We start from the raw sequence: 27,710 nt of genomic DNA, 5'->3' as shown, positions 1-27,710 counted from the left end.
TGCAGTCCGGTCTCTCCCTCCCTCCTCCTCTTCGTCGTCGTCCTCCTCCTCCTCCACAGCTGTTGCCACTGCCGCCCAGTGAGCACTACTTTCCTGCAGCAGACAGATGATCCAGAGGCTGGGGAGTCAGTAAAGACACAGCCCAGCCCCGTCTCAGCACAGCTCTGCACAACCCAGCTTAGCCACTTGGAGAGGCAGGGGAGGGGAGACACTAGCGCACACAGCCAACGCTGCAACGCATACACACACAACCGCACAGACAAACACTCCTCCTCTCTCTCTCTTGCTTTCTCCCTATCCGCTCTCCCTCACTCTGGGTGCTCGGCTCCGCGCACAGCTCCTTTACTCATTCGCTGCTGATTCACTCGCTCACTCGCTTGCCTCCTCTTCTGCCAGTCGCTCTGCCTTGCTGTGTTCTGCCTGCCTGCCTGCCTGAGAATGGTCCAGCCGGTGCCTGGGGGTCTGCTGTCGCGGCCTGTCTGAATACACGCATAAACATACAGAGCCAGTCGACACGCGGAAGCACGCACACACAAACTGGAGGGCAATGTGAGAGGTAAGAGCTTGGTTCATAACCCTCCTCCCTGCCTCACTGGTTTATCTAGATCTTTCCTCCTGTGTGTGTGTGTGTGTGTGTGTGTGTGTGTGTGTGTGTGTGTGTGTGTGTGTGTGTGTGTGTGTGCTGCTGTCTTTACTTTCCAAAGTAAGCACTTGTGCAATGGAGAATAGGTAGAGATGTGGAGATTGTTTGCCTTGGTGTCTGCTCTGTGTGTGTGTGTGTGTGTGTGTGTACCACATGGCTAACTTCCATTTGTTGTGGTGTGTGTGTGTGTGTGTGTGTGTGTGTATATATATACATATATATATAGAGGCACGCACACATTTAGACACATTCTTGGCTCACACCAGACAGTCACACAATAGCTCCTTCCTGAGGGTAGTGCTAGTTAGCAAGAAAATTTGCTAGTGTGTGAGTGTGTGTGTGTGTGTGTGTGTGTGTGTGTTTAGAGGGCCGTGGTTGTTCCAGGAAGCAGTGGAGAGGATCAATAGATCGCCCACTCAGCTTTCATTCCCTCTGCCTGACTCAACATAGGACATGTTTGGAGTTATCCTTCAGGGCTTGGTTAACAGGGAGAATGGTGTCATTTGACTCTCCTATACGTCTTCCCTCTTTCTTGCTGTGTCAGCCCAAAGCGAAAGCATGGATCTACCACATGCGTGTTTCCTTAACATGCTTGCCCTGTGTAAGGCAAACTCCCGCCCCGCTGTATGTAAATTATGTGTGACATGTGAAGCTGGTGCTACCTTATATGGCAAGCAGTATTTCAGTACGTTAGAATGTTTGCCAAGCATTTCGGGTCGCGGGAGGAGAGAGTGTGTGAGGGGGTGACTCTGTCTGTGGGAGTGTGTGTGTCTCTAAGTAAGTGTTTGCATGCGTCTGACAGAGGGGGGAGTAACCGAGAGAGAGAGAGAGAGAGAGAGAAGAAAGTTGCAAAGAGAAGGAAAGAGGGACAGAGAAACATGGGAGAAGGAGACCGCGTAAATGGAGAAGGTTTTACTTGTTGATCTTTAAACGGGAGTGAAAGTAAGTCGACTTAAGAGTTTACTTTGTTTGGGTGACTTGCAGCGTACTGTAGTACATTTTTTCCAAGCGATTACAGACCAGCCTGGTTTGTCCTTGTAGATCAGACTAGTTTATAAGGAACGAAAAGCATTTTTATTCATACAATAATATCTTTCAGCACCAATTACATTAATTTCGCTGTTTGTTTGTTGCTTTAAAACAATTTGTGAACAGCAGCTGGTCACGATTTTATTTTTAAAAGTATCTGACGCCTTCATTCCTTCTCCTGTCTTTGTCCTTCTCCTCATGATCTCTGCCCCCCCTGCTCTGAGTATACTCTCGGTGGCTTGTTGGTGGTTGGGGCAATGATGAGGAATGTTGTTGTTGTGACTTAGAGGGATTCATGGCGGCTCAGACAGTAGCACACACACCCAAGTATGTGCACAGATGTGTGGCAGATTACTTAGTAGAGACTTTGTAAAAATCTCCACAATAGGTCCGCTGCAGGTAGACTGTCAATTTCTGTCTGGCCGAGGAACGTGTCACTGCGATTATGGCAGATAAGGAAGTCGTAAGATCACATTACTGTCTCTGCGTCGAGCCGCATACGAGCATACATTCAGGTGCAAATTACTCTGCATTTATGTGTGCTTCCTATCATTTAGAATCTGCCCTACAGATAGGATTAGGTGCATGGCTGAATGTGCGCTGACAGGTTAAGCCTTTATTACACGAGGGCTTCTCTGTATGTTTCTGGTGATACAACCACATTTCATCCTCTTTGAGGAAGTTTGACACAGTTTTGCCCGAGCATGACACACTTTACGCTAAGCTAAAAATAAGAAATGCCCTTAACAAAGTAATACACCAGTAATAAATGAGGTTTTAACCTGACTTGATACATGTTTCTTCCTGTTCTTATTTTCAGACTTCTGTTTTAGACATCACACGATAGCAGCAGTGCCCATTTTATCGAAGCTACACAGCAGCGCTAGTATGTAGGATGACTGATGTGTCAAAGCTGCTGTTTGTGCTGCCAGTAATAAGGGTCTAGATATTTCATTATTGTTCTGTCCGAAGGTACACATGTCAACACAAGCTTCTACTTGTTTCTCTCGACAGCCATGACATCTTAGGCCTCTTCATCTCCGACAGCGTGTCAGATGGCTGTAACATTTATAACGCTGCCGTCCCACTAGTGTGATTCTCTCGCTCAGGCTTTTTCTAGCAACCTTTGCCTCAGTCTAGCAGAGAAGGGGCCCCAGTAATATTCAGTTAATGCAGGCATGAGACATTGCATGACGTGGTCACTGGTGATTAGGGCAGAAGATAAAATTGGTGACTGGTAATGTGTCTTTGCATGTAATACACAGATAACGCAGCCAAATATAGGTGCTTAGCGTGGGATTAGTAGTGGAAAACAAGATTAGATGCCTTAGTGTTTGTCCAGGAATTAAAATTTTGTTCTGCTAATATGTAAATGAAAAATATAGCTGACAGTTGCAGAGTTGTGACCTTAAAAGGAAATAATGAGGAGAGAAATTTCAGACTGACAGTTTGTGCTACTTTGCAGGAAAAAAAAGCTTTAACAATAATGCTGTGGTCTTTTTGGGCAAAGTCACACAGTCACGGCAACACTTCCTGATCATCGGCTGAAACAAAATAAAGTACGCATTTTTTTGTTATAGGTGTAAGGCACGTAGGTTAAGCAGTACTTTTATATAATTGGGGATTCAATAACAGCTTAAATAGGGTCTTATTAACTAGTGAGTAATGGTATAAGTTCAACATAGCCCAGATTTTACACTTTCCTAAACTCCCAAAGGAATCAACACTGCAGTTCTAAAGGATATTTTCCCATATACCCACCCAGAATCTTCCACGATTGCTCAGTCGGATTGAGATCCGGTGACTGCAAAGGTCAGAGCATATGATTCTCTTGTTTTGAAACTTGTGAATTGTTCACTTGTTATCTTACTTTACTTTTGGCTATTCGCAATCGTCCTAGTGCGTTTCAGTAGAAATTAGCCCCTGTCTCTCTGTATACTGACACAGACGACGTAAACGCGAGCCAGCGAGCCACTCTATAAACCATAAGGCCCGCCATTATCCTCACTGTCCGTTGATTTCACAACATCCTTACACACACATGTGCGCACAAAGATGCAGTGTTGCCCACAATCAGATATTCACCACAGTTTAAGAATGCCCAGTGTCGAGTCGGATAGAGGTTTGTGTGTTTACACAGGTTCTCGTTTGTGTATGTTGTCAGTGTGTGTGTGTGTTTAGCGCTGTCCATGTGTGCCACACAAGAGCTGTCATTGTCTCCAGAGGTTTGCTCCTCTAGAGAATCAATAGGCATTGTTAGTTTTGCGTTTCTAGCCAAAGGGTTACTTTCAGGAAACCTTAGTCAAATACATAACTTGATGCGACTAATAAATAAGACAAGTTAATGACTTTATGATGAGGACGAGCATGCCAATGAAGTTGATAAGAGTAACAGATGTAGCACAGCTCAGAACAGCAATGTTATATTTGCACAGCTCTCTGTCCATGTGATCTGTACTCACATTAAACCAAACTCATAAATGAAGTGTAAGTAAATAGTGTGTCCTGTATACCTGGCACTTGCACCAATTTTTTTTGGATACCTTACTGAATGCAGTCTCTCAACCAACTGAGATCTCGCAAATACAGCTTACTCAGTGTTGCACGTAAGCTCTATGGTGGGCAGAGCAGTATCATTTAGTCTCTACATTTGTGCATCAATGCAGAAAAGATAAAGAAAGTATCAATATGTGTCCAGATATGCACCGGTGTGTAAGTGTGTGTAAAGGTCAGCGAGGGCAGTATTGGCATGCTAGCTTCTGAGCAGCAAGTCCAGAGGTGTTGTGTTTCGTACAGCGTGACGACCTGTATCAGCACACTGTCACCCTGACACCACCTCTGGCAAAATGCTGAAACCACTCCCTGCGCTGAACAGCAGCAAACCAAAAGGGATGACTGCGTCTTTCTCCGCTGTCACAGCTGAAAATAGAAGCTCCGCCTCGAAGCTGTGGTTTGCTAATTAGGTAGCCATACCAGATGGTGCAATATAACCAGTAGCATACCTGCATTTTTCTTGAGATTAATCTCTGCAAATACTGCGCTAGTTAATCTATTTTATGCGGCTATGCAATAAAGAGCCTTCAGTATTTCGTGGCCGTGAAGTCAAGCCACGTTTATCTAAACTAATAATATGTCGCTCATTTTTTCAGGAAGTCTTATCATAACTGTGAGCCACACCTTCTTTCTTGTTTTCTCGGTCCTGCTGAGTTTTCCGGTTGCAATAAGGACTCCAAAATCCCAAAACCAGCTGCCAGATTAGCGTGTGTCTTTGGTAGATTCCACTTTTCAGTCAGCTGAGGCATGTTTTCATGCACGACCGCCATTCAGCACTATTCACCATGCACATCAGTGCCAGGTTTTATGATTTGTATGGGCTTTCGACGTAGGGTGAATTTTGACAGTGTGTTCTGTTTTTTTCATAGCGAGAACAGATTTGTTTCATGGCTCAAAAGGAAGAGAAAGTAAAAGATGTGGAGGCTTGGTTTTCAAAACTGTTTATGCCATAAAAGTGTATGCTGTTGTCACAGGACCGATTCTTCTTCCGCTTCCTCTTCTTGTCGGCCCAAAGTCTTACCACCACGTGTCCTAAAAGGGCAATAGGAAGAATGTCTCGCTTGCGCTCTCTCGCAGTCTCCCCTTCCTCCACTCTGATCGACCTTGCACCAGCTTGCAAGACCTTGGAGTCTAAGAGAGGGCTGCCGAGGATGCTGAACGAGAACATAGGCCAGATAATCACACCGAGGGCACGAAGGCAGAGACGTGGGTGGAGTTGAGGTGGCCGAAACAATAGGAAGGAAATCACAGATCCACCTGTTCAAATTATATTACTGTTATAAATTTTGTGGAAGAGAAGAAGATAATGTTAAACACTCGCTGATTTGAAATGGATACTCAAAGAGCACTGACAGTTAAAGTGGAATTAGATATAGGGAGTGGCACACCAACAGAAAAAACTGTAGAGAGGAGGAAATCAATAAGGGAAGGAGGCCCGTGTCCAGACATGATGGATCATAATGAGGATTCATTATTACTCTGGCTCGTCTTACACCATATTCTCCCTCACAGCTGTGTTCTCATCTGACCAAAACCACAGAAACTGATTAGGCAGGCCGACAGACTCAGGGGGCTGTCAGCTTTTAATGCGTCAAGTCGTCACGCCCTCTCATTTGATTGAAGACAGTTCCAGGTGCCTTTAGTTAAAAAAAATAAAAAATTTGAATTAGATGTCTCTGTTCCACCTCATTAGTGTCCAGACAACATAGCTTTGGTTCAGCTGAACTCCACAAAGTGTACTTCGTAGTAAAAGTGTGTCACTAAATGCCTCATCAGACTCAATTGTAATAGGTACATGTAAGGTCAACATTTAGTGATAATAACAGACCATTCACGAACACACATAAAGATTACTCTCGACTGACCTGACATTTACGCAGCAGTGTGCACAAGTTGATGAATGACTTCACGTGAATAGAGTTCATGGGAACAGAAATATGGCCCCAGTCACACAAACAAAAGTATGACATGCAGCATGCTGGAAGAGTTGCACTCTGACGAAGACATTCAATCTAAGTTCTGTTACTCAAAAATGTCTTTTGGCATAAAAGAATTTTTAGACCAGCAGGAAAACTACTGCTTCTTGCGCAACATTTACTAAGATAAGAGAGGTGTGCAGATCGATCCAAATATCGTTATTATTGATACCAACGCTGATGTTGGTATTGGAGTGATACTTTTTTTTCTAACCTCTCAATATGTAGCCCACTGAATTGTGTCACATCACATTTAAACAACAGAAGTTGATCAAAAGTGCTTCAGATAAAGGCACATTTACATTTCAGTTCTAAAAACAAACAGTTTTAAAATGCATGAAAAGCTGAAAGGTGTGCTTTGTTGTATCAACTAATTACTGTGGAAAGTAAAACATCATAATGACTTAGGGGGTCATTAAAATGTGATGAAATTATTAAAATATGAATAGATGATGATTCAGCTTATAAATCATGACACACTGCTTTCCCCTACATAAACTCCCACTATAGGTTATCGTTACTGGTATCGGCAATACTGGCCGTGTGTATGTATTCATTTGGTATTGGATTGATCCAAAAACTGACACAGCACTAGTTATAGTGAAGAGACAGATATTTTATGTTAGTGTTTCATTGGAAAGTTAATTTATTTTGATCTCCATATAACGCATGATATGAAAGATAATTGGCTGGGTATGTGTGTAGTCGTCGAGTATGGTCGTTGCAGGATTTGCATTCCGAATACACGCCAAAGGTCATTTCTATTGCTACATTGCAACATTCGCTATCATAAGGGTCATCCAAGGTGAAACTGAAATGTTTTGTCATTCTCGCTCTCTCTTTCCCTCTCATTCACTCTCTCTCTCTCTCTCTCTTTCTCTAAATACACTGTTTATCCATGTTGCTGGGTCATCATGGGCTGCGCTGCACTACTGCAGGGCTCTGATATAGTGCGTTGCAGGGTTGTAAAGTTAGCAGTGGTTGGTTGGTGGCATTGCTGAGGGTGCACATGCTTTTCTGGGGAAAGCGATTTCACTACTCAGGGTGTGGTGACTTACTCTGGCTTAGCGATAAGGGCAGGATGGGCCCCTGGGATCCCAATCATGCAGATTTCCCCAACAGACCCCATACAATGGTTTCACCAAAAATAGAAACCACTGGCAGCAATGCAAATTTTAAACAAACAATCAAAACAAACGCAAAGCAAAAAACGACTCATTTAAACTTATAAACTCATTTAAAAGTGATAAATGGGAAAATTCTGACAGTGAAATATAACCAGGCTGTTTCGTTCAATCGTGTTTTGCACAATTACCGCGTGCGAGCTTGCATTTGTGTGAGACCGTTGCAATATGCATTGCCTTACTGCAACGGTGGTATTTCCTATTTAAAAATAAAATAACGTTATCTCTGGACTCTTCCATGAATTTTATTGTTTTGATAAGGAAACAGGTTATCTTGTAAGGCAGAAACAGTTCAGCCTGTGTGTCTTTCAACAGCAAGCGGGCAGGTCAGCCTCCTGTTCGCTCCTCCCCCTTGCTCTCACCTGGCGCTTGGCCCAGAATGTTGCTGCAACTCCGCAAGCTCTCATTGGCCGCCGCTCTCACAAGGCTTCGCAAGAAAGGAAATGACTAAACTCTTCTCCCTCATGCCCAACCTCAACTTCCCCCTTGCTTTCACTCTCTTCCTTTCTTTCACCTCTAAACACATTTGCAATGGCCGGCTTTGCTGTACTGGACTGTAAGTGATACGGGATTTGATGTGCTTTTCTCTGCGTTGTCCAGATGATGTGGAAAGTTGTGAATGGCTGCTTTGTGCGTTTCTGTGTGTGTGTGTGTGTGTGTGTGTGTCTGTTTGTGCGTAGCGTGGCCTGATGAAGGTGTGCTTGCACTGTGTGTGTTTAGAGCGCAGGGCGGGTGAAAGTTTTATTTGTTTTCGCTGACATCCCTGCATTTCTGAGATTTTTACATATTCTTCACTCCCACAGCTGCATAGCTCAGCAGTGGCACCACTTTAAAAATCCTGCAGGTCAGAATCTTCTCTGAAAGACACACGAGCGGGAAAACAAACATGACAGTTGTTATCTTCTTTTTTTAACGTGTTGTATCAGACTAATCTTTCGTTTTCTTTTTCCCCTTTCTTCTATCTCTCTCTTTATCTCCCCAGAGGAAGTGCCTTCCCTGATGTCTGCTGCAGCTTTGACCTGCTTCTACAGCTGAAGCTCCACCCTCCCCCCTGCCTCGCTCGCTTGCTGCCACAGCAACACGAGTACAAGGACAGCAACCACACCCTCCTCGCAGCCTTCGCTCCGACCCCATCCACTGTACCATCATCATCCACTCCACGCAGCCTGACTCCAAACTCCGCTCTCCTCACTGTAAGACGGCCCTGCTGCCAGCCACTATCCACCAGCTGACCAGCCTTACCACAGCAGCCCAACACACCACCAGGCCCACACAGCATCACCTTGCCTTTCACCTTCGCCTTCAACCCTCTAAAGCCTCCACTTAGTCCTCAGTGTCCTTAACCTTCTTGTAGCAGGCTACACCCAGACTGTCACCTTTGTTGCCTGCTTCACTGCACCTAACCAGAGGGCTCTCAGTTCGGCTGTCACCTTCGCCTGGGAATGTTATAGATGACGCAGTTCAGTAAGCAATAAAAAGTGAGAGAGAAAAGTCTAACCAAGAGAGGCAGCTTGACTGTTAAGCTAAGTAGTCTCCCCTGGATATAATAACTCTATCAGCTGCTGTCTGATCAGGAAAAGAACCCGCTTACATCCACAGCCATCCTGCGACATTTTACTTTGGAGAAGGAGTCAAGTCAATCAGTAGGAACTTTTCTTTTTCAGTGTTTCATTTCATCTTCACGGACAAGTATCCCAGACAGTGACAACACTGAGTAAACAGAAAAAGAAAAAGATTGTGGATAACAACACTATAGGTACTTAATTTGAACAGATTTCGAAGAGTTTTCGAACAGATCTCCGCTCGGAATACTTTTTTTTGCCGGCGTCTTGAGATGGCGATGAACATAACACACATCCGTGACACAAAGTGGCTGACACTGGAAGTATGCCGGGAGTTCCAGAGGGGCACGTGCTCGCGCTCCGACCAGGAGTGCAAGTTCGCTCACCCAGCCAAGAGCTGCCAGGTGGACAACGGACGGGTCATCGCTTGCTTCGACTCGCTCAAGGTAAGAAAGTAGAAGTGGCGTGCAGGAAATCTGGAGTCGATAAGGAGATAAGGATAAGAGACTGAGCACATTGGGTCTGACAGGCGGTTTGAGGGAATTTATGGTGTTGCAAACTGGAAATAACAAACTGGAGTGCACCATCTGGCCACAGCATGTGCTCTCCTTGGTCCGACCTATTTCTGGTCAGGTGACTGGAACATGTGATGAAGGGTGCAGAATGGAGGGGGGTGGGGGTTTTGGCGGTGGGGTTAGGTGAAGCAGTCCGGCATATTTAACGCAGAGCTGTGGAATTTTCTGGGACAGTCCGAAATGTTTTGAGTAGTGTTTACTTCCAAATGGAATTCATTCAAGAGTCAGCTGCTTTTCCGACTGATTACACTGCACATAAACACAGTTGCATGAATTTACTACAATAGCGCAGTTATTCTGGAAGTGATCATGTTTGCTGTGTGCCAGTGTTTGAATAGAAAAGCAGCCGAACAGTCGGATGAATAGCCAGATGTACAAACTCATACGGAGGCCCTGAGCAAAGCTCAGCTGCTAGAAGGGAACAAGGCGATAGCGTCATCATGTAGCTCTCATTCGCTGAAACCACTTCCTGTTCAGAGGCCTAAGGGCAGTTATAAGGGGTTTGTGTGTGTTTCTATATGTGTGTCTGCTTTAGAGCAGAGTTGGGGAACTGTATGCAGTAATTTTCCATTTTTAGGCAGCAGCAGGAAAGCAAACACCTCTTTTTTTTCTCTCTCTCACTCTCGTCGATTCTCTCACTCTTTCACAATGACTCTTTTTATCGGAGCACAAGATCTCTGGAGATGGGTGGACCTCAACCCAAAGTTTCCAGCATTGACTTGGCACTGTATGTTTTTCGTGTTTGTATTGTCCCGCAGATACTGGTGACTCGTGGTCATTGACTGCGTGTGAGCAGGGTTAGGATGAGGACAGCGTGTGCACAGCGCAACTCAGGGGAAGAGTTGTTACAGCCAGATGTGGACAAAAGAACATTGTCAGGCCCAAGCTGACTCTCCAGCAGCTTCTTCACCTGTGCACATGAAAATTTAATATATTTTCATTGTTTAATTTCTTGAAATCTTCTCAAAACACTGCAACTTTGCAAAAGGGGAACATAAGCCACTGTCATAATAATCATACGCAGTTTAATTTACTCAGCTTCACATTATTTTCTGACATCTGTGTTGCCAGATGTCAGAAAATAATTTGGATTAAAATTTTAAAATAGCCAAAGCAAAAACAGGTGGCATCCAGTTATATTCAAGTTTTAGCAAACTGGAGCAGCAGCATAACTGCTACAGACATAACACAACGTTACCTACATGTCACAGACTCCTGAGTTCAGTGTTACTGACTGCGAGAGGATATTGACTGAGAGAGCAGTGGTGCTTTTATCTGCAGGCAGATGTTTAAATTGTCACACTGAGGTAGAGGTTGCCACTAAAAAGGAGTGACTGGCAAGTATACGGTGGCTTTTTGAAGGACTCGGAAGGCCTTTTTTAGTAGTTTGGACTCATTTTCCACTAGGATATGTGTATTAATGGAGATGGGTAATACTTTTTTTTTTTTTTTTAACCACTCGCCCCATTTTTTCCACTGGTAATGAAAAACAGAGCAGGTCTCTGAAACCCACAATGGAAAGAGAAGCAGAAAGTAAAAAGACAGAGAAAGAGCAAAAGAGCAGAGAGGGAATATCAGAAAGAAAACCTGTGGATTTGTCAGATAAATGTTTGCACCATATAATAAGGCATAAACCTCTAGCTTTGCACACACACACACATTCTAAATTAGTCTTTCTAAACAGACCCGCAGCAGCACTGAGTGAAAAATCAGCTGCCCTAATTCTCTTTAACACAGATTGAGAGGTTGAAATAGGACAAACTCTCGAATGAGTTGTGTTACATGAAGCCACATTGCCTCCCCCCCAACACGCAGACACTAATGCGCTCTCCTGGACACATGTGCACATGTTTTCTGCCCATGAGAGAGGATCGACCTTCTTCTTGAGAAGTGTATAATTAGCACAGGTCTCACATGATCACTAGTGCATAGCTGAGCAGGTCACACCCAAACCCAGTCATTTCCCCAACAGCCACTCTCGCTCTCTTTTCGGCCTCTTTTTTTAATGCTGCACACACGCACACATACGCAAACATGCACACATACAGTCGCGGCCTCACACACTGAATAACATCTGTCCGGCACTAAATGACATTGTAGATAATATATTGATACCAGAAATAGCAAAAAGGAGTTAAATCATGATTTCTCATGGCAGTAATCATACGTGCACCACATTCCCTCAAGCTAGAAAATCAATTAGAACCACGTATCCATCTAGGCCACAGACCCGTAACAGAGTTGAGGTGCTTTTGAATCTGTCCGTGCTTGAACAAGATGCGTGTGGGTGTTTGCTGGCCTTACACTTGGCCTTAACCCCAGAGTGCAGCCGTTTCTGTTGCCTGTCTATCTGGTTGGTGCAGCACAGACAGCTCAGCTATGTCGAAGCAGGGTAAATATTTAGAGAGGGATAATGGTAGCCTGGACTCCCTGATTTAAAGTCAGCTTTGTAACTTTGCCCGTCAATGATTAACTGCAGAGGAGATAGGTGAGGTGTAATAAATTGGAATCTGGATAAACAACGCGCCTCATAGCTAAAACTAATCTAGACAACAGATTAACTGATGAGGCAGATGTTTAAAATATACCCGATACTTCGAGGAGGTACAGCGTAGTAACCTACTTTTAACCCACTCTAGTTGATACCACTTGTTCTCTCTGCTTGTACACTAAAGCTGATAGGAGTGTAACAGGGGCTTAGGGTTGCAGAAACAAGTGCGCAACTTGCCTCATTAGTATATGAGGCAAGTTGCTCTCTGCTGTAAATGAACTTGTTGTTGCTTGTTTTTAATGCTCATTAAAAGCGCCTTCTGTGCTGTTCCGCTCGGTCTGTCTGTTCCATCAGGACACACCCATTCCCGGGCAAGATGGGTCACATTACACCTGGATAACTACCCTACTAGCACAGCTATTACCACACACGTATCGTACAACACAAACCCGTGTGGAATTAGGTCAGGAGCAGGTCCTTGTTTAACCCCGGATGGCATCCAAAATGTTAAAAAATGGAAGCAGTGATCGTCTACCACAGAGAACCGTTTGAAGATACACACACACGCATGCTTTCACACAGCATAGACTTTGTGCTTTGTCTACCTGCCAGCCCGACACACCCGCTGTCATCACGTTTCTGAGACATGCACGTGCGTTACATTGGTATTGGTGGTGCTGTTGCAGCCGCTTCGTTTGTGTTGCTGCACTGTTTGAGGAGAGCTGGATGTTAAATGAGAAATATTTGCTTGTTTACCATCTGCACACCAATTATTTGGGCAGGGACTGTTTTTTCTTTGATTTCTCGCTTCGGCACATTAAATTCGACATAAAGCTGGTGCTACTGTAAAAGGCCAAGTCTCAAGTATGCTTTACATCCGTATAAAAGGAACTGTGTGACTGAGGTTGGCAATTAGACTCATGTGAATTTTTCTGTCAATATGGGTTAAGAGTTCACCTTTCACTTGAAGAAAACAATAATAGGGGTTAACAAAAGAAAAAATCTATCAGAGGTACACAAAAGGTAATCGGTTTGCCAAAGTCAGCTGCTAGAAATGTTGTAAAAAAAAGCAGAAGTACTCATGTAAATGCCTAACAAGCTGCTAGACAGAGGATGTAGGCATACATGTTTCCCTGTTGTTCATGATACCTCCCACGCAAGCCGATAATCCAGAAAAAACAGATTGCAGTTCAAAAATATACAAAAAAGTAACTAGTGAACTACAGGAATGATGAAGCAAAAAAGTTGCTGAAAGAAAAAAGCAATTGCCCATAAGTCACAGCGCCAGCATCACCTGATATCAGTCTGATTGCAGATGGTTTCCCCCTGCTGAGACTAAACACGGAAAGATGCCACAACAAGCAGCGGTAAAAGGCTGAGGGAGCGTCCCCAGTGAACATATATCGTGTGTTAATATCTAGGGACTGAATACTTAAATTAGTCATTTTCTCCACAGGATTTTCCACAAAGTGTTAAATATGCTGATTTATTTGACTTTATGCATTGCTGTCCAGCTACTTTTCAACCCCTCACGCTGGTGGTAATTCTTTTTATTAGGCCGCTTACATTTCCCCACATGGCTCTGTCTACGTCAATGTAAACATGCATAAAAGCTGCGACCTGACACTTTGTTTTACCCATTATTTTACACCTGATTTACAACTTCTGGTCTGGACTGCATCTGTCTGGCTTTTTCTCCCGTTCATTCTCTTTCCTCTATCTGCCTTTCCTCTCATTTCGCTGGTCATATTTTGACAGCACGTTTAGATCCAGTACAGTGAGGTTAAATACACACAGACACACCAGACAGACTTTTCTGGTAAATATTAACCATGTTGCTAGCTGACGGCATTTTTGTGATTTCAAACAAATTTTTCTGCCAGTCTCCACAATGACTGACTGAATATGGCCACGTGAATTCAATACCTGTCACTTTTTTTCACCAACAATAACCTGAGGAACACTCTGCCACGTTAAATCAACTGCAAGGGTTAACGTAAGCACACCACACACACTAAAGACAGACAGATGTGCCATTTTCCAACACAGCAGCCACAGATGAGCACGTGGAATCCAAAGTTGGTCATAGGTCAGCCGTACTCACTTTGCTTTTGATACACTGACTTTCAAAAAGTGCAAGCCATAGACAGCAAGGTTTGTTTTCAGTGGCATGGTGCAAATTTTCAGTCGGATTCCGGAATGATGTAACTCCTCTTGCAGACCTTTCATCTTAATTGCATTCCTAATGGGATATCTATGACTGCATACAGAAAAGCTCTTTTTCCTCTTTAAATATATTTAAGGGGTAGATTTATTCAGCTGTACGATACAGCTTCTGCTAGACGGATGCTGTGCATGGCTGTGCTCAGTCTTTCCTCTAGCTTATTAAAATAAACTGAGACTCATAACTGGGATTTTATTTCAGTAAGTAGGCGTTTTTAGTTTTCTTTCTCCTGGCATCAATGGGCCTATTCTTAAGTCTTTGTCACATTCATGCTTGGACCACGCTAATCCTGGTTGATGCACACACTAAACCACATAGAGCCGTTTCCTTGGCCTGCTTGTTTTAGGTTGTGTGTGCATCCTTGTCACATCAGCGCATCTATGCATCTTGTCTGTGAGCTTATGTGACAGAAGATCAGCAACAACAGTCTTTTCTTCTCAGTGTCAGCCGTCCCTGTCCCGGCATCACACTGGGCCCATTTATAACACCAGTGATACAATGATTACTTCTCTAGCTGCCCTTTCTGAATCTGTCTTTAACGTACAGACATAACAGAAAGCCACAAATAGCCCGAGGGTTTGTTTGCTCCACCCAGTAACAAATATTGACAGATCAAAGTCACGATTCAAGCGTTAAATTATCCGAAACTCGTAAAACATAATCTGTACTGAGCCGATTAAGTCCACCCTCATTTCTTTATATTTTGTTGGGAAAATGGGAAGTAGGTGCAGCGATTTATTGAAATGTGTGCATATATGGAAACACAGTATATAAGGCAAAAAGTGTTTGTACAATTCTAACAAGCTCAAAAGTCAATATTTGGTGTGACCACCTTTATTCTTCGACACAGCCTGAACTCTGGTTGGCAAACCTTTTTGTAATTTCTTTAAGTAGTCTTTAGGAATAGTTCTCCAGGCTTCTCGAAGGACATTCAAAGCTATTCTTTGGATCTTGGCTGCGTTTTGTTCTGTTATCTGTCAGATGATCCCGCGCTGCTTCAGTAATGTGAGACCTGGGCTCTGGGGAGGCCAGGTATGCTTTTACTGTATTAACAGTATGTTTGGGATTATTGTCATGCTAAAATATGAAGCTGTTGGCAATCAGATACTTTCCAGATGGTATCAAAATCTGGTTCGACTTTTCTGTGTTTATAATTCCATCAAATTGGCAAGATCTCCAACACCACTGGCTGAAATTCAGGACCAAACCATGACAGAGCCTCCACCGTGTTTTACAGATGGCTGTAGACACTCACCTCTCTCCTGACTTCCTCTGTTCTTAGGGACAATATTTGAACCAGGAAATTCACATTTGGATTCAAAGCAACTTCATAAAGCACTGTTGCCACTGATTGTCAGTCCACTTGTTGTTTAAATTGGCATAACTCAGCCTTTTCTTCCTGCTTGATTTCATTAAGAATGGCTTCTTGATAGCCAGCCTTCCACTAAGACCATTTCTGTTAAGGCTTCAGTGAACAGTAGATGGATCAACTGAAACATCTGTGTCTCAGGTTCTGTGTTGGGTCTGGTGAGCCCTTTGAGAATCATCTTGTTGATGCAAAATTACTATTTTATGTCATTAAAAATACCAAATATCTTTGGTATTTTTCAATTCATATCTGTGAAATTCAAATTCAAATAAGGTAGCAAGAACAAATTATGTGTTTTTGTGCAGTAACAAAGGTAGTATTTAAGCGCTTTTTGCAAAATTGTCCTTTGCATGTAGACAAGGTTCATCCCTTGAACTAGACGGCCTTATAATTTTTGAATGATTTATAGGTCAGTGTTAAGTGGCTTAATTCCTCTGAAAATGGTCAGGTACAAGGACTGGACTGAAAATGAGCCAAAGTCTAAATAAAGAAACTTGGAAAGAGCTTTGGAAACACTGGAGAAGTGTTGATCAAGTCCACCTTTAAAAAGTTACAAGAAATTCTGGCTCCTGGGAAGCAAAATATCTTTTAAAAATGGAGAGGTGGGTCAAGACTTTGGCACAATACTTTATAATTAGTGTTGGTAATGCCACTGCTGCAAGGTGTGCTCATTCATTTACATTTATTTGACACTATATAGTATATAACAAAGAAACAAAATTATTGCAGCCTTATTAATAGTTACTGATAACAGTATTAGCAGATGCTGCAGTTAGCTAGGCTATCATCAATCCCACAAGACAGGTGAGAGCGTAGCTTGAGGGCACAGCCACTCAGATTCAATTCTCTTAACACCTTTTCACTCTGCCACTCCCCCTCCTCGGTCCAGCAGTCACGTTTACCCTGCCTCTTTTCTCTCCGTCGATGCCGAAACATTAAGGAGGCTATGTCAGGCGCTGCACACTCACATGCTTTCTGGTGGTGACTGTGAGGCAAAAAGGGGAAAAAAAATAGTTGATAGCTGTCCATGTGTTTTTCTCTTTCTCAATTGCTCTCTGTGTGCCTGTCTTGTTTTTCTTTAAGTGCATTCCTTCTCAGAATCGCAGTGTCTGGGCCTGTCAGACTCATGGCAACAGTCTTAATCACTTTCTGCTTGTCTTCAATTCAGTTTTCATTGTCATCGCTCGCTGCTGAGCAAGGAAAACCTTCTTTTACCTTATTTGGTGAATCTGAAACTTCAAATATTCTCCATTATGCATTTGTTTATTTCATTATATGTTATTGAGCAATGAGTCACAGTCAACACCCTCGCAAATTAAGGCTTAATTTAGGCAGGATTATTCATGTGTTGTTGTTTTCTTGACTTGGAACAGTGGCGCAATCTGAACACGAATTAGTATTAGCCCTAATTAATTTATATGATGCTCACAGACAGCATTGTCTTGCATTTGACTTGCATTTGTGGCTTTAGCCTTGCTTGCAAAATCTTTTAGGCTGGATTTAATTCTGAAGTTGCAAGTTAGCTGTTGCTAGTTCCAGCTGTTGTTTTTACAAACTTTATGAATATCAGAATATTATCTTCCATAATAGAAAGAGTATGAGGCTAAACCACTTGATAAAATGCTGTACGAGAGGAAGAGGGTGAAATCGTCCTCGTGCTGGTGCCAAGCCCAAAAGACATAATCACACACAGAAACGGGATTAGGCCAGTTGACAGTGGGATTAGAGCCGTGGATAGGATTACAGACTGTGAGATCAGATTAGCATAATACATACCAGATTAAATCTGTTAGTGCTGCAAACTAAACTAATCATTTTCCCCGTGGTTATTACTTGGCTACTGATAGAAGAGGATTTTTTCCCCCTGTTGTCTGAGCCTTGTCTGGTGGTGGGAGTGACGAGGGTTAAAAAAGGGAGAGCAGAAAGCTGGGAACAAAGAAAGGTATATAAAAGAGAAAAATGATTAGTCATATCCCTTTAAACTCTTTTTCCTTCTTTTATAGGTCTTGCTTAGGGTTGAAATGCATCACAACGCTGCCACTCTGAAGTGGTAGAGATAATGATGTAGTCTTGCTTGAAAGACAAAAAAATGTGGAAGGAGTTTGGTACACGTAGCTCATCCCAGGCTAAGGGCTTTATTTGTGTGTGACTTTGTTTTGTCTGTATTAAGATCACTTCCCCATTTTCTTTGTCTGTCTCCGGATTGCTTTTGTAATCTAAGCTCATTAAACACCACAACTGTATTATATATTTTATAACAAATAAATAAATATGTATATATACGGGGCATTGTAAGTCTACTAGTCATTTAGATTTTCTTTAGTGAGAATATATTGCATCCCACTGCATTACTCATGCTTTAAGTTTTGAAATGTTTCATTTAGATAAAAGAAAGTCTTTATTTCTCAACCCAGAAGGCCCAATATTAAAAAGAGCCCACCTCAGTCATTTCAGAAACAGTGTTGCTATTGATGCGTCATTGCTGCCTGAGACTTGCGATTTCTGCTCAGCGACTCTTCTTTCTCACTCTGAGGCACAGCTCGGAGATGATTAAATGAACGTTAGCGGGCTACGTCGCGAGCACTGGATGGCTTTCATAAAGTGCTGCTGCTCAAATCAATACTCGTGTGATTGTTCTGTTATCACGGATAATGAAAAGCAAGAAACTGACCTCGCAGGAGGAGAAGCATCGCTAAACTGAGAAAGGGGGACCGTAGAGAAACCTTAATGTAAACAAAGTCACATTAAAGTTGGTTTGTGTCTCAAGAGATGGCAAGAGAGAGAGAGGCAGACAGGGAGAGAGCGAGAGAAAGGAGGGGGGCATGTGAAAAAAAAACAAAAAAACAGAGGGAGGTCTAAGTTTGGATCCAGAGCTCCTGTGTACGTGACATCTGACCTGAGGGATTTCTGAGAACCAACACCCTCTCGAGTGTGAATAACTCATTGCTCAGCCTGCATTTTGTGTGTGTGTCTGTCTGTGTCTATATGAATAGTTAGGTTTTATGTGGATGCTACTGTGTCACATGCATGTGGGTGTTTACATTTGAACCACAGCTGCAATTTGCGAAATATTTTTCTCCTAAAACCCAGAAAATCCGCTGATGCGTTCTGCTCACATTTTTCCCACAGCCACACGACGTACCTTATCGCACTCTGTGTGGTCCGTGTTGTAACTCTATTCTAGCCTGTAATCCTCATTCTCTCTGTCGTTGTTGGGTGAGGGCAGGGATGCGTAACCAGTATGGGTATTATCATAGATTGACACTCCCTCCTTTCTTCATATCTCCACAAGGCCCGCTGGTCACATCAACTCACTGACCACTAATCTTCACAACACAGATTACTGGGTACATTGAGCCCCAATAAGGAGATGTGGGCATGAGTACGAGTGCGTGTTTATGGTCTGATATAGACATGCATGCCTCAGCAAAGAAACAGCACTACATCACTAAGACTCCAAAGACCTCTGCCATCTTCTTCGCTTTCTTCAAAATCTACTGTTAATTTGATGCTAAATTAAGTGACTGAAAAGAAAAGAAAATCAATTTTTCTCTTCTCTAAATGGGTGTTATTGATTGTGAATTGCTAATTACTTAATGCTTGCAAATTTAGCGAGGATAAGATGAGGCTATCACATCGGAATATTTCTGGCTCGCTCTTTTTTCCAGTAATTGCGTGCTTGCTGTTTTACCAGGAAATTCCAGTCAACGTGCACATTAGTATATTGACTGAGTTTGCTGTATTTTATGTTTTATGCCATATTTGGGTGCACGGTAGACAAAGAGACCAACTGCTGGGTCCGGTCCTTTGAGTCTGTGCTATTCCCCAGCAGAACAAAGCTTCATTCAGAGTGTGTGTGAAGAGAAAGGGCTTTCATCTCTGTGTATGTTTAGACAGAAGTCAGTGGAACGCAGTACAGAGAACAGAGTAGCTTCACAGCAACTCAACACAACTGAATCTTACACCATAACATCACACCACAACGCTGGAGCATCAAAGATAAGAGGGCAAGTGAAGTTGGATCAACTGTAACTGTCTCTGTAGTGTGTTTAAATGGATGTAGGTTAACGGCACATTATGATATGCAGGATATAAATACATCCATGGTCACGCTTCAAATGGGTTAGCCTGCAGTAACTAGAATATTGTGTGTTTGTTTTTAGGTATTTATTTTTTAGTAAAAGGTTTGGACAGATTGATGTCCTTGGGAAATTGTGCTGCAGAGTTTCCAGTTTTTTTGAGGGGGCCAAAATACAGTGGCCCTGAGAGGACAAATACAACAGAAGTGTTGATCGAACAGCTGCGCAAGTGACAAGCTAACAGTAAACGGCTAATAGCAAACATGTGTCTACAGTATTATCTGAGTCGTGATTAAAACACACATCTCCGATGAGTCCTCTGCTTCTTTGAAACGTGTCTCAGTGCAGTCTTTCACGTGCTTTGGTTTCTGTCACTTCTGTAGCTCATCAGTCACGTAATTGTCTCCCCAAAACTGCGTCCATTGTGCTTTGTGTTCTTTAGTGGCGTTTTTCTATTTTCTGGTGTCTTAAGTTGCAGTGCGTTTGACCTCTCAGGGCCACCATACCAGAAGGTCACAAAATGAATTCAAGTGATTGTGATGTATTTAAATTACAGAACTATACAGAACAAAAACTATGCGTCTGGCAAACATATAGTTAGTCTGGGTTAAACATAATCCAAACAGAATCACAGTTTCAGTTGATTAAATCTGAACCTTTTTGGGATTCTTTGAAATATTTTAATAAACTGATGAGACAGAGTGGTTGAGCTGATGTTTGCATGTTGACATATACAAAATGTAAAACGCATACCAAGTAGGGCTGTCACGAAATCAGAATTTCGATACCAGAAATAGGACAGTAAAAATGAAACAATCTGAAAGTGACCATGTTGAATATGTTATGTTATAAAAATAAAATAAAACCAAAAACAATAAAGCTAGGAATCTCCTTAGCCTCAGTTTAAAAGACCTTGGAGTTACAGTTTACCTGTTTTCTGCAGGCGTTTTCCTAAAAAGAGCACAATTATAACTGAATGCTGCATATCGCCGTTTAGCTGTGCCGCATGCAAGAATAACTGGCTCGTCTAAGACATGTGTGGACAGTTCATAATGTAGCAGCAGTTCAGAGATGATCTGGTATTTTGGCCTTAAACCATTCAGACTTTTATAACAAACTATATTTAAGGGTTGCAAGTCAAATGGATACAAAAGCCCCCATTTTACTGAATGCTTTTAACTATAGTCTTCACGGGAGAGACGTTTTTCTTCACCTGTCTCGTGTTTCCCTCCTTCTTGCTGGCTGGCGCACATGCACAGTGCAACATCTTGCTGCATGCTTCACGTCTGCTCCTTAAAAGGATGGGATACAGCCCCACCCAGCATTCTTTACTCATTGGTTCATTGTTTGTTTAAATCCCACACAATCACCAAAGCTGGGTGTGTGTCTACGAGTGTGAGACAGAGAGCTAGAAGAGAGTGCGCTCAGGGTGGGACATGTTATTGCAACTTATCATCAAACAGCCTGCCCAGTAGCCAGTGGGATTATTGTTCCCAGTTTGGCCTGGATTTTGGCAAGTCTGAGCTCACCGGGGGAAGTGCAGACTCTCACTATTAAAATAAAACATGGCCTGGATTGAACTTAAAGAAGGCAGGGAAAGTTCAGTAGTGCAGCGGCTGCTTGGTGAAAAAACCCTGCTGTATTAACGTCGTATTATTCTATTAAATCATGACTCTGACCTATAATATGCAGTTTAACCCCCCTCATAGCTCGGTCACCTGAACTTGGAAACACTTTCCTGAAACACACTTTGAACAATGGAGACAAATGCCTATACTGATTCTAGGGAAACAGAATGAGGGAAACAGCTAATGATGTGGATGAATCAGTTTTGATTGTTTTTACATGTCTTGCATGAAGCAGTGACAAACTCATCTATTCACTAATCCCATTCTCATTATCAGGTATTATGAAAAATCCCTAAAAAGAAGGATTTGAAGCTTCCATAGCCCAGCCCACGTTTGATTTGCATAATTATCCTTAAATCCCATCATTATCATGAGACAGTGCAATGTCCTGCTCAGACTGAGATCCCATGGTGGAGTCGAAAGAGCTGGTCAGTGATAAGAATTATCGGAGGTGATGTATCTATCTTTCATCGACATAGTTTGAATTTTTTCGCGATGGAAACGCAGACAATCGGTGAAAGATGCTCCTTAACTAGTCGTGGCTGCAGGGCCAGCTCTATCTGTAGCGTTTCCTTTGCCGAGCTCTCTCTGGCAGCGAGCAGCCGGATTCAGGAGTCACTGTGTATTAGAGGAGAAGTGTCTGACTGCTCTGTTACCGTGGACACCATCTGTAGCTGCTCCTCGAGGCTGGTGATGTCACAGTAACAGACAAAAACACGACGCGAGGGGCAACGTTTTCCTCTCATCCCTGTCTGCATCTCTTTTCTTTTTTTTCTTCCCACCCTGCTTTGGACTGCTCGCGATGGTCTAAACTGATCACTTCTGCAACTTCTAAGATTTCACTGATACAGCTGTTGAGTCACCATGACTTTCATTTTACGCTCTCCGTCTCTCTCTCTCTCCGTGCAATCAGAGTGCTTTCTCTTACGTGACCTGCTTTTAAAATTCAAAATGGCTGCCAGTGATGGTTGATGACATTTTCTTTTCGCAAAATGATTGAACTAAAAATCAAAGCAGCATTTTATTTTTTACCCTCCTTAACTCAAAAACACGTCCATATACACAACTGCAATAATAAATCCAGCAGTTGACGGTTGGGGTCATGTGAGGTGAGCGCAACATGATCTTTTATGCCTTTACAACCACCCCCCTTCACCTACCCCTCACAAACGCACACACACACACACACACACACACACACACACACACACACACACATACTCTCCCTCCCCTCTCTGGATGTTGTTGTCACTCTCTGGATGAGTGCTATTAGAACCTGCTTTCATCTCCTCCTTTTTTGAACACAAACACCTTAGTGCCAGATTTAAAATCCTTCTCCTCATATTTAAGGTCTTGAATATTCAGACCTTATCTTAAAGATCTCATAGTACCATATCACCCCAATAGAGCGTTTCACTCTCAGACTGCTGGTTAACTTGTGGTTCCTGGGGCATTTAAAAGTAGAATGGGAGGCTTTCAGGCCTATCCCAGTTTAGATTTTTGGAGACACTACTTTTAAGAACTTAAAACTTTCCTTTTTGATAGTATATATTTAGGGCTGGATCATGTAACCTGAATCCTCCATAGTTATGCTGCAATAGTTCTTGGCTGCTGGTGCACTGAGTGTTTCTTCTTCATTCACCTTTTGCAGGTTTCTCCCTATTAAAAGGGAGTTTTTCCTTCCCACTGTCACCAAGTGCTTGCTCATATAGGGGTTGTTTAGTCTTTGTCTTACAATATAAAACACCTTGAAGTGACTGTTGTTGTGATTTGGCACTATATAAATAAAACTGAATTCGAATTGAATATGAATGAATTGAATATGTCAGAATTGTCAAGGCCAGCTCAGCTAACATATAGCCTGGCCTGTCCTAGATGTTTGAGCACATGGGCTAACAGTTGCTCAAAGACGCACCTATATAAAAGATGAAAGGCATAAAAACAAGAAAAAAAAGAGTATAATGTGTTTTAGATCACTATGAAACTTTTAAGCTGATTCAACATATATTTTACCCCTCGCATTAGGAAATAGCAACACATTTTTTTGACTCACTGACACTGTGTGACATAAAATGTGAATAGCTAATCTGCATAAGCCATTTTTATAGCTCTGTCATTGTGCCTGTTTGTCTTCTCACTAAATAAATGAGTCTTATGTTCATTTTTAATCAACTTGAGTAAATCTTTACTATCTGGTATCACTGCTAGAATTTCATAGCAAGTTTAACATATTTTCTGAATGACACAGTGCTGTCTTCTGTCTCATAGCTGTTCATCAGAGTTTTGATATAAAAACAGACCAATGACAATATCAGGCCCCTTATCTGTGCGCTCCATTTTGTTATCTAAGCAGAAGAGAAGATAACAGGCACAGAGCATAAGGGAGACGTGCAGGTAGTCATAGTCCATGCATCCATCTTAATTGCTCTTACCCAGCTATCTGCAACACAATCTGCTGTCATTTTAAAAGGAGCTCCAAGTAGAACTTGAGATCGCAATTTCAGACAAGTGGATAAAACAAAATACCTTCAAAAAGGGCCCCCTGCCATTAAAGTTCCCCTCAGTGCTCCTTCCTGTTTCCTTTGCACCTGTCCGGTGCTCCAGTGTCAGTGAAAGCAAAGGAGATGGAAAAGTGAGATGAAGTCATGACAGAGTATAGAAATGAATCCCAGTGGGGTCAGCTCTGTCAGTGAGGGAGAGCACAGTCAGATCAGCTGTACCGCAGAGCTGAAAGGAAATACGCGCCTTTCCTAAACTGCGGACGTGTTTTGTGTGCCCGCTCTTATGTTTGCGTGACATACATCTGCCACCTGTTAGATGAACCTGACCCCAATGTGCATGCATTAATGCGTATGCATTCTTGCCTGCACAAAAATGCGCTTGAGTGTGTCAGACCTTTTCCTAGACTACTCCTCTCCAGACTGAAGATATAATTGGATACTCGCAACAGGCAGCAGAAAGGGATCCCTGTCTTAGATTATTATTCAGAGGCTTTGAAGCGTGACCTCCGGATGACTGCTGATATAATATAGACAGATCATATGAGTGGATGGTATTTTTAGCACCGTTTAGACATGTAGCCAAGCTGGATGTCTGGAGAAAAGCAGCGCAGCATCAGTTGACCTCCTGGGGCTAGTGTACACATACACACATGTCCCAGCTGGGACTGGCAGAAATAGCAAGCTGTTAACAATTAGTGATAGACTCAGGCCAGACCCAATGTGAAACTGAGTGTCTGACGTTGAAGTAGCTATAAACAAGGATGCAGGATTTCACTAGGATTATGACTGAACATGCACCATGTGTTCATTTTTCATATTTTATTGTTACATGCAAAAGGTGGTGCGCAGTGTAGTGGTTTACAAGTGAAAGCTTGTTTAGATCTAGGAGGAGACACAAATCCCTTTAGGGTGTCTGGATTGGAAAAATCTGCCAAATCAAACACACCGTGCTGCTGTGGTGACCCCTTGTGAATAATGAGAGGTTTTTTGTTTTTTTTAGTGGTCCAAGCCTTGAAGCAATGCTGATATAATGTTTACCACCCTCACCAAGCTGAGACTGTTAGGAATGACATTAGTTTAGCAGGTATTTGGTTGTTAGGCCAATTAACTGGGTAAACCTTGGCATCGTGATGATCGTATATGAGCTGGCGATCCTCATAGTTGTTACTCAAGACTATGGATGTCTATACAAATTTTATAGCGACCAGTTTGGTAGCTGCCAAGACATTAGGCACCAATAACTGTTGATGTAAATCAGCATCAAGTCCAATAAAATAGCATTGCCATAAACCTTAAAACGCTAAAACCTGCCAAAATTTTTGACAGAGCACAGGCAAACTTCTCAAGCTGATCAATTCAAAGTCAATATAAAGTCAATAATGTTTGTCTCCACCCTGTTGCCATATAAGCGTCTTTCTAAATCTGGCGTTAAATGCTGTGATTTCTCTCCACCCCTCTCAGGGCCGTTGTTCCAGGGAGAATTGCAAGTACCTGCACCCTCCTCCCCATCTAAAGACCCAGCTGGAGATCAACGGCAGGAACAATCTGATCCAGCAGAAGAATATGGCCATGCTCGCCCAGCAGATGCAGCTCGCCAATGCCATGATGCCTGGCACGCAGCTACCACCTATGGTGAGAGGACACACACGTATGAACACACCACAGCTACTGCCCACGGTGAGATTACGTACATGTAAAAGCTCGCACATACACGGCTCCTTCTTGTCTGCGTGGCTCTTTCCCGTCTTTCGAGTCCCCTTCATGTCAGTGCGTGTCTTTACGGAAAGCTCGCAGTTTGCGCTGCCCGCTGTCCTTTAATTCCTCTGCCTTTATTTTGTTTTGCTCCAGCCCATGTTCTCGGTGACACCAGGCCTGGCCACCAACGCAAGCGCAGCAGCAGCTGCAGCTGCAGCCTTTAATCCCTACTTAAGCCCTGTGTCACCAAGCCTGATGCCTCCAGAGATCCTGCCCAGCACCCCTGTCCTCATGGCCTCCAGCCCTGCAGTCAGCCAAGTCCCCAACGCTGCCGCTGCAGCCCAGAAACTGCTGAGAACAGACAGACTTGAGGTAAGACACAAACTGACAGACTGTGATGTCATCTCTTCTCCGAAAAACTTTCAAACTCCATTACAAACTCTTCCTCGTGGTGTATCTCTTTGTTAGTCAGAGTAGAGTTAACCTCAATGATAATGAGCCTGTAAACAAGACAGATATTGATGGCAAGCAGCTTAACAAGCATAAGAATAATGGCGCCCTTACTTGATTTGCATAAACAGTTTCTGAAACGGAATTGAATTATAATAGCTGGTGCAATTATGCAAAGTAGAAACCAAACTGAAAGAAAATAAAAAACAGGTTGATAAACTGTGATGAAATGTCATCGGTTTATCACTCGTGTAATCCTGATGAACTGCATCTCAATTAAGTTCCCGTGGAGATGGTGCTTTCGCTCGTTGCGTTTCACAAAATGGCACAAGACGAGCATAACAACAGAGGCGTGTTATTTAGAAGAGTGCTGAAGCTATAATCAGCACTCAACGTATACAAACCGCACTAAAATGACACTTTTATCACTTTGTCGTTAAATAGCACCTTTTATGTGTCAATACCACACGGCCACCATTTAAAATAGCAGTTTTGTGTGTTTAATAGCATCATGTCACAAAAGTAGCATAGCGCGGTATGAAGCATGTTCACTCATACACTGCTGAAACGCTCACAGGAGTAAGGCAGAGTTGATGTCAGGAAAGCAACAGCGGTTATGTGTGCCTAATTTAAAAGAAAGTGCTGCCCTCTGGTGTCTCTCGTACTTACAAATGTCTGAGATGCAACACATAGCTGTGTATAGGGGATAAAATGTATTATGAGATTATACGTATTTGTGTTAATGTGGAAATGGTTCAACATAGCGTGGACCTTCCTGAATGCATTACAGGATCTCACTAATAGTTGAACAGGAAGTATCCAGATAGATCTTGTTATGTTGGATAGAGGAAGGCTAAGCACAGGCTGAAAGGATTTGTAAAGGCTTTCACGGGTTAACTGGTTTAAATAAAATCACTTCCATTTGTATTATAATATTAATATTTGAGATACGAGTACACAAATCAGCATTTTTTTTCTGTGTTCTTTGCAAATCTGAATTTAAGGCAATTTTAAGTGAACTGGACATAGACTATTACTTTTACTATGGTCGTCATTTTTATTGACAGTGAACTTGATAGATTTTGGTTGTTTTTGTGTTTTAGTTGTAGTTTTTGCCTGGGTGGATTTGACAGATGTGTGTGTGTGTGTGTTAGTTATTTATGCGACTTATTATTGGACTGAGCCTTTTCTTAGCTGGGACACTCTTATAAAAGAGATTTTTTATCTCAAAGGTCTTATTTTTCTTTTTCCTGGTTAAATACGGGTTAAATTAAAAAGAAATAAAGAAATCTCGTGTAAATATTCTGCACAAACTGTTCTCATGCGGTGCTGAATTTGGACATGGAGCCTGCATGTTATCATTCACCTCATCCCATTTGTCTGTAGGTCTGTCGGGAGTATCAAAGGGGCAACTGCTCTCGGGGGGAGAACGACTGTCGCTTCGCTCACCCCGCAGACAGCACTATGATCGACACCAACGACAACACCGTCACTGTATGCATGGACTACATCAAGGGTCGGTGCTCCCGAGAAAAGTGCAAGTACTTCCACCCGCCGGCTCACCTGCAGGCCAAAATAAAGGCTGCCCAGCACCAGGTGAACCAGGCCACAGCCGCCGCAGCCATGGTGAGCAGTCTGCAGAAGCGTGCGCACACTCATTTACAACCCACACAACAGGCTTTATATTTACGCTAGGGTTAGCGACTGTAGAGCAGATGTGTTCTGTGTTTCATACTCAACTTGCTTTACCT

The 27,710-nt window shown here is 42.8% G+C and overlaps 1 protein-coding gene across 22 annotated transcripts in view; it reads left to right on the top strand.

Moving 5' to 3' along the window:
* The window catches only part of LOC116332822 (muscleblind-like protein 1), a 40,678-nt gene that overhangs the window by 3,886 nt on the left and 9,082 nt on the right, over positions 1–27,710 (top strand). For 2 of the 22 annotated variants that reach the window (XM_039602353.1, XM_039602350.1), the window contains exons 1-5: positions 18–556; positions 8,368–9,393; positions 25,276–25,491; positions 25,663–25,881; positions 27,346–27,585. In XM_039602353.1, coding sequence (XP_039458287.1) covers positions 9,220–9,393; positions 25,276–25,491; positions 25,663–25,881; positions 27,346–27,585 — 849 coding nt within the window. In that variant the 5' untranslated portion in view covers positions 18–556; positions 8,368–9,219. Of the gene's footprint in view, positions 1–16; positions 557–1,354; positions 1,586–7,839; positions 7,942–8,207; positions 8,230–8,367; positions 9,394–25,275; positions 25,492–25,662; positions 25,882–27,345; positions 27,586–27,710 lie in introns of those variants that run through there. The other 20 variants (XM_039602362.1, XM_039602359.1, XM_039602355.1 and 17 more) reach the window with 19 other exon arrangements.

The sequence above is a fragment of the Oreochromis aureus genome, linkage group 18 (assembly GCF_013358895.1).
Source record: "Oreochromis aureus strain Israel breed Guangdong linkage group 18, ZZ_aureus, whole genome shotgun sequence".
Lineage (NCBI taxonomy): Eukaryota > Metazoa > Chordata > Actinopteri > Cichliformes > Cichlidae > Oreochromis > Oreochromis aureus.
Note: the sequence above shows the minus strand (reverse complement) of the source record. Positions and strands in the feature narration are given on the sequence as shown.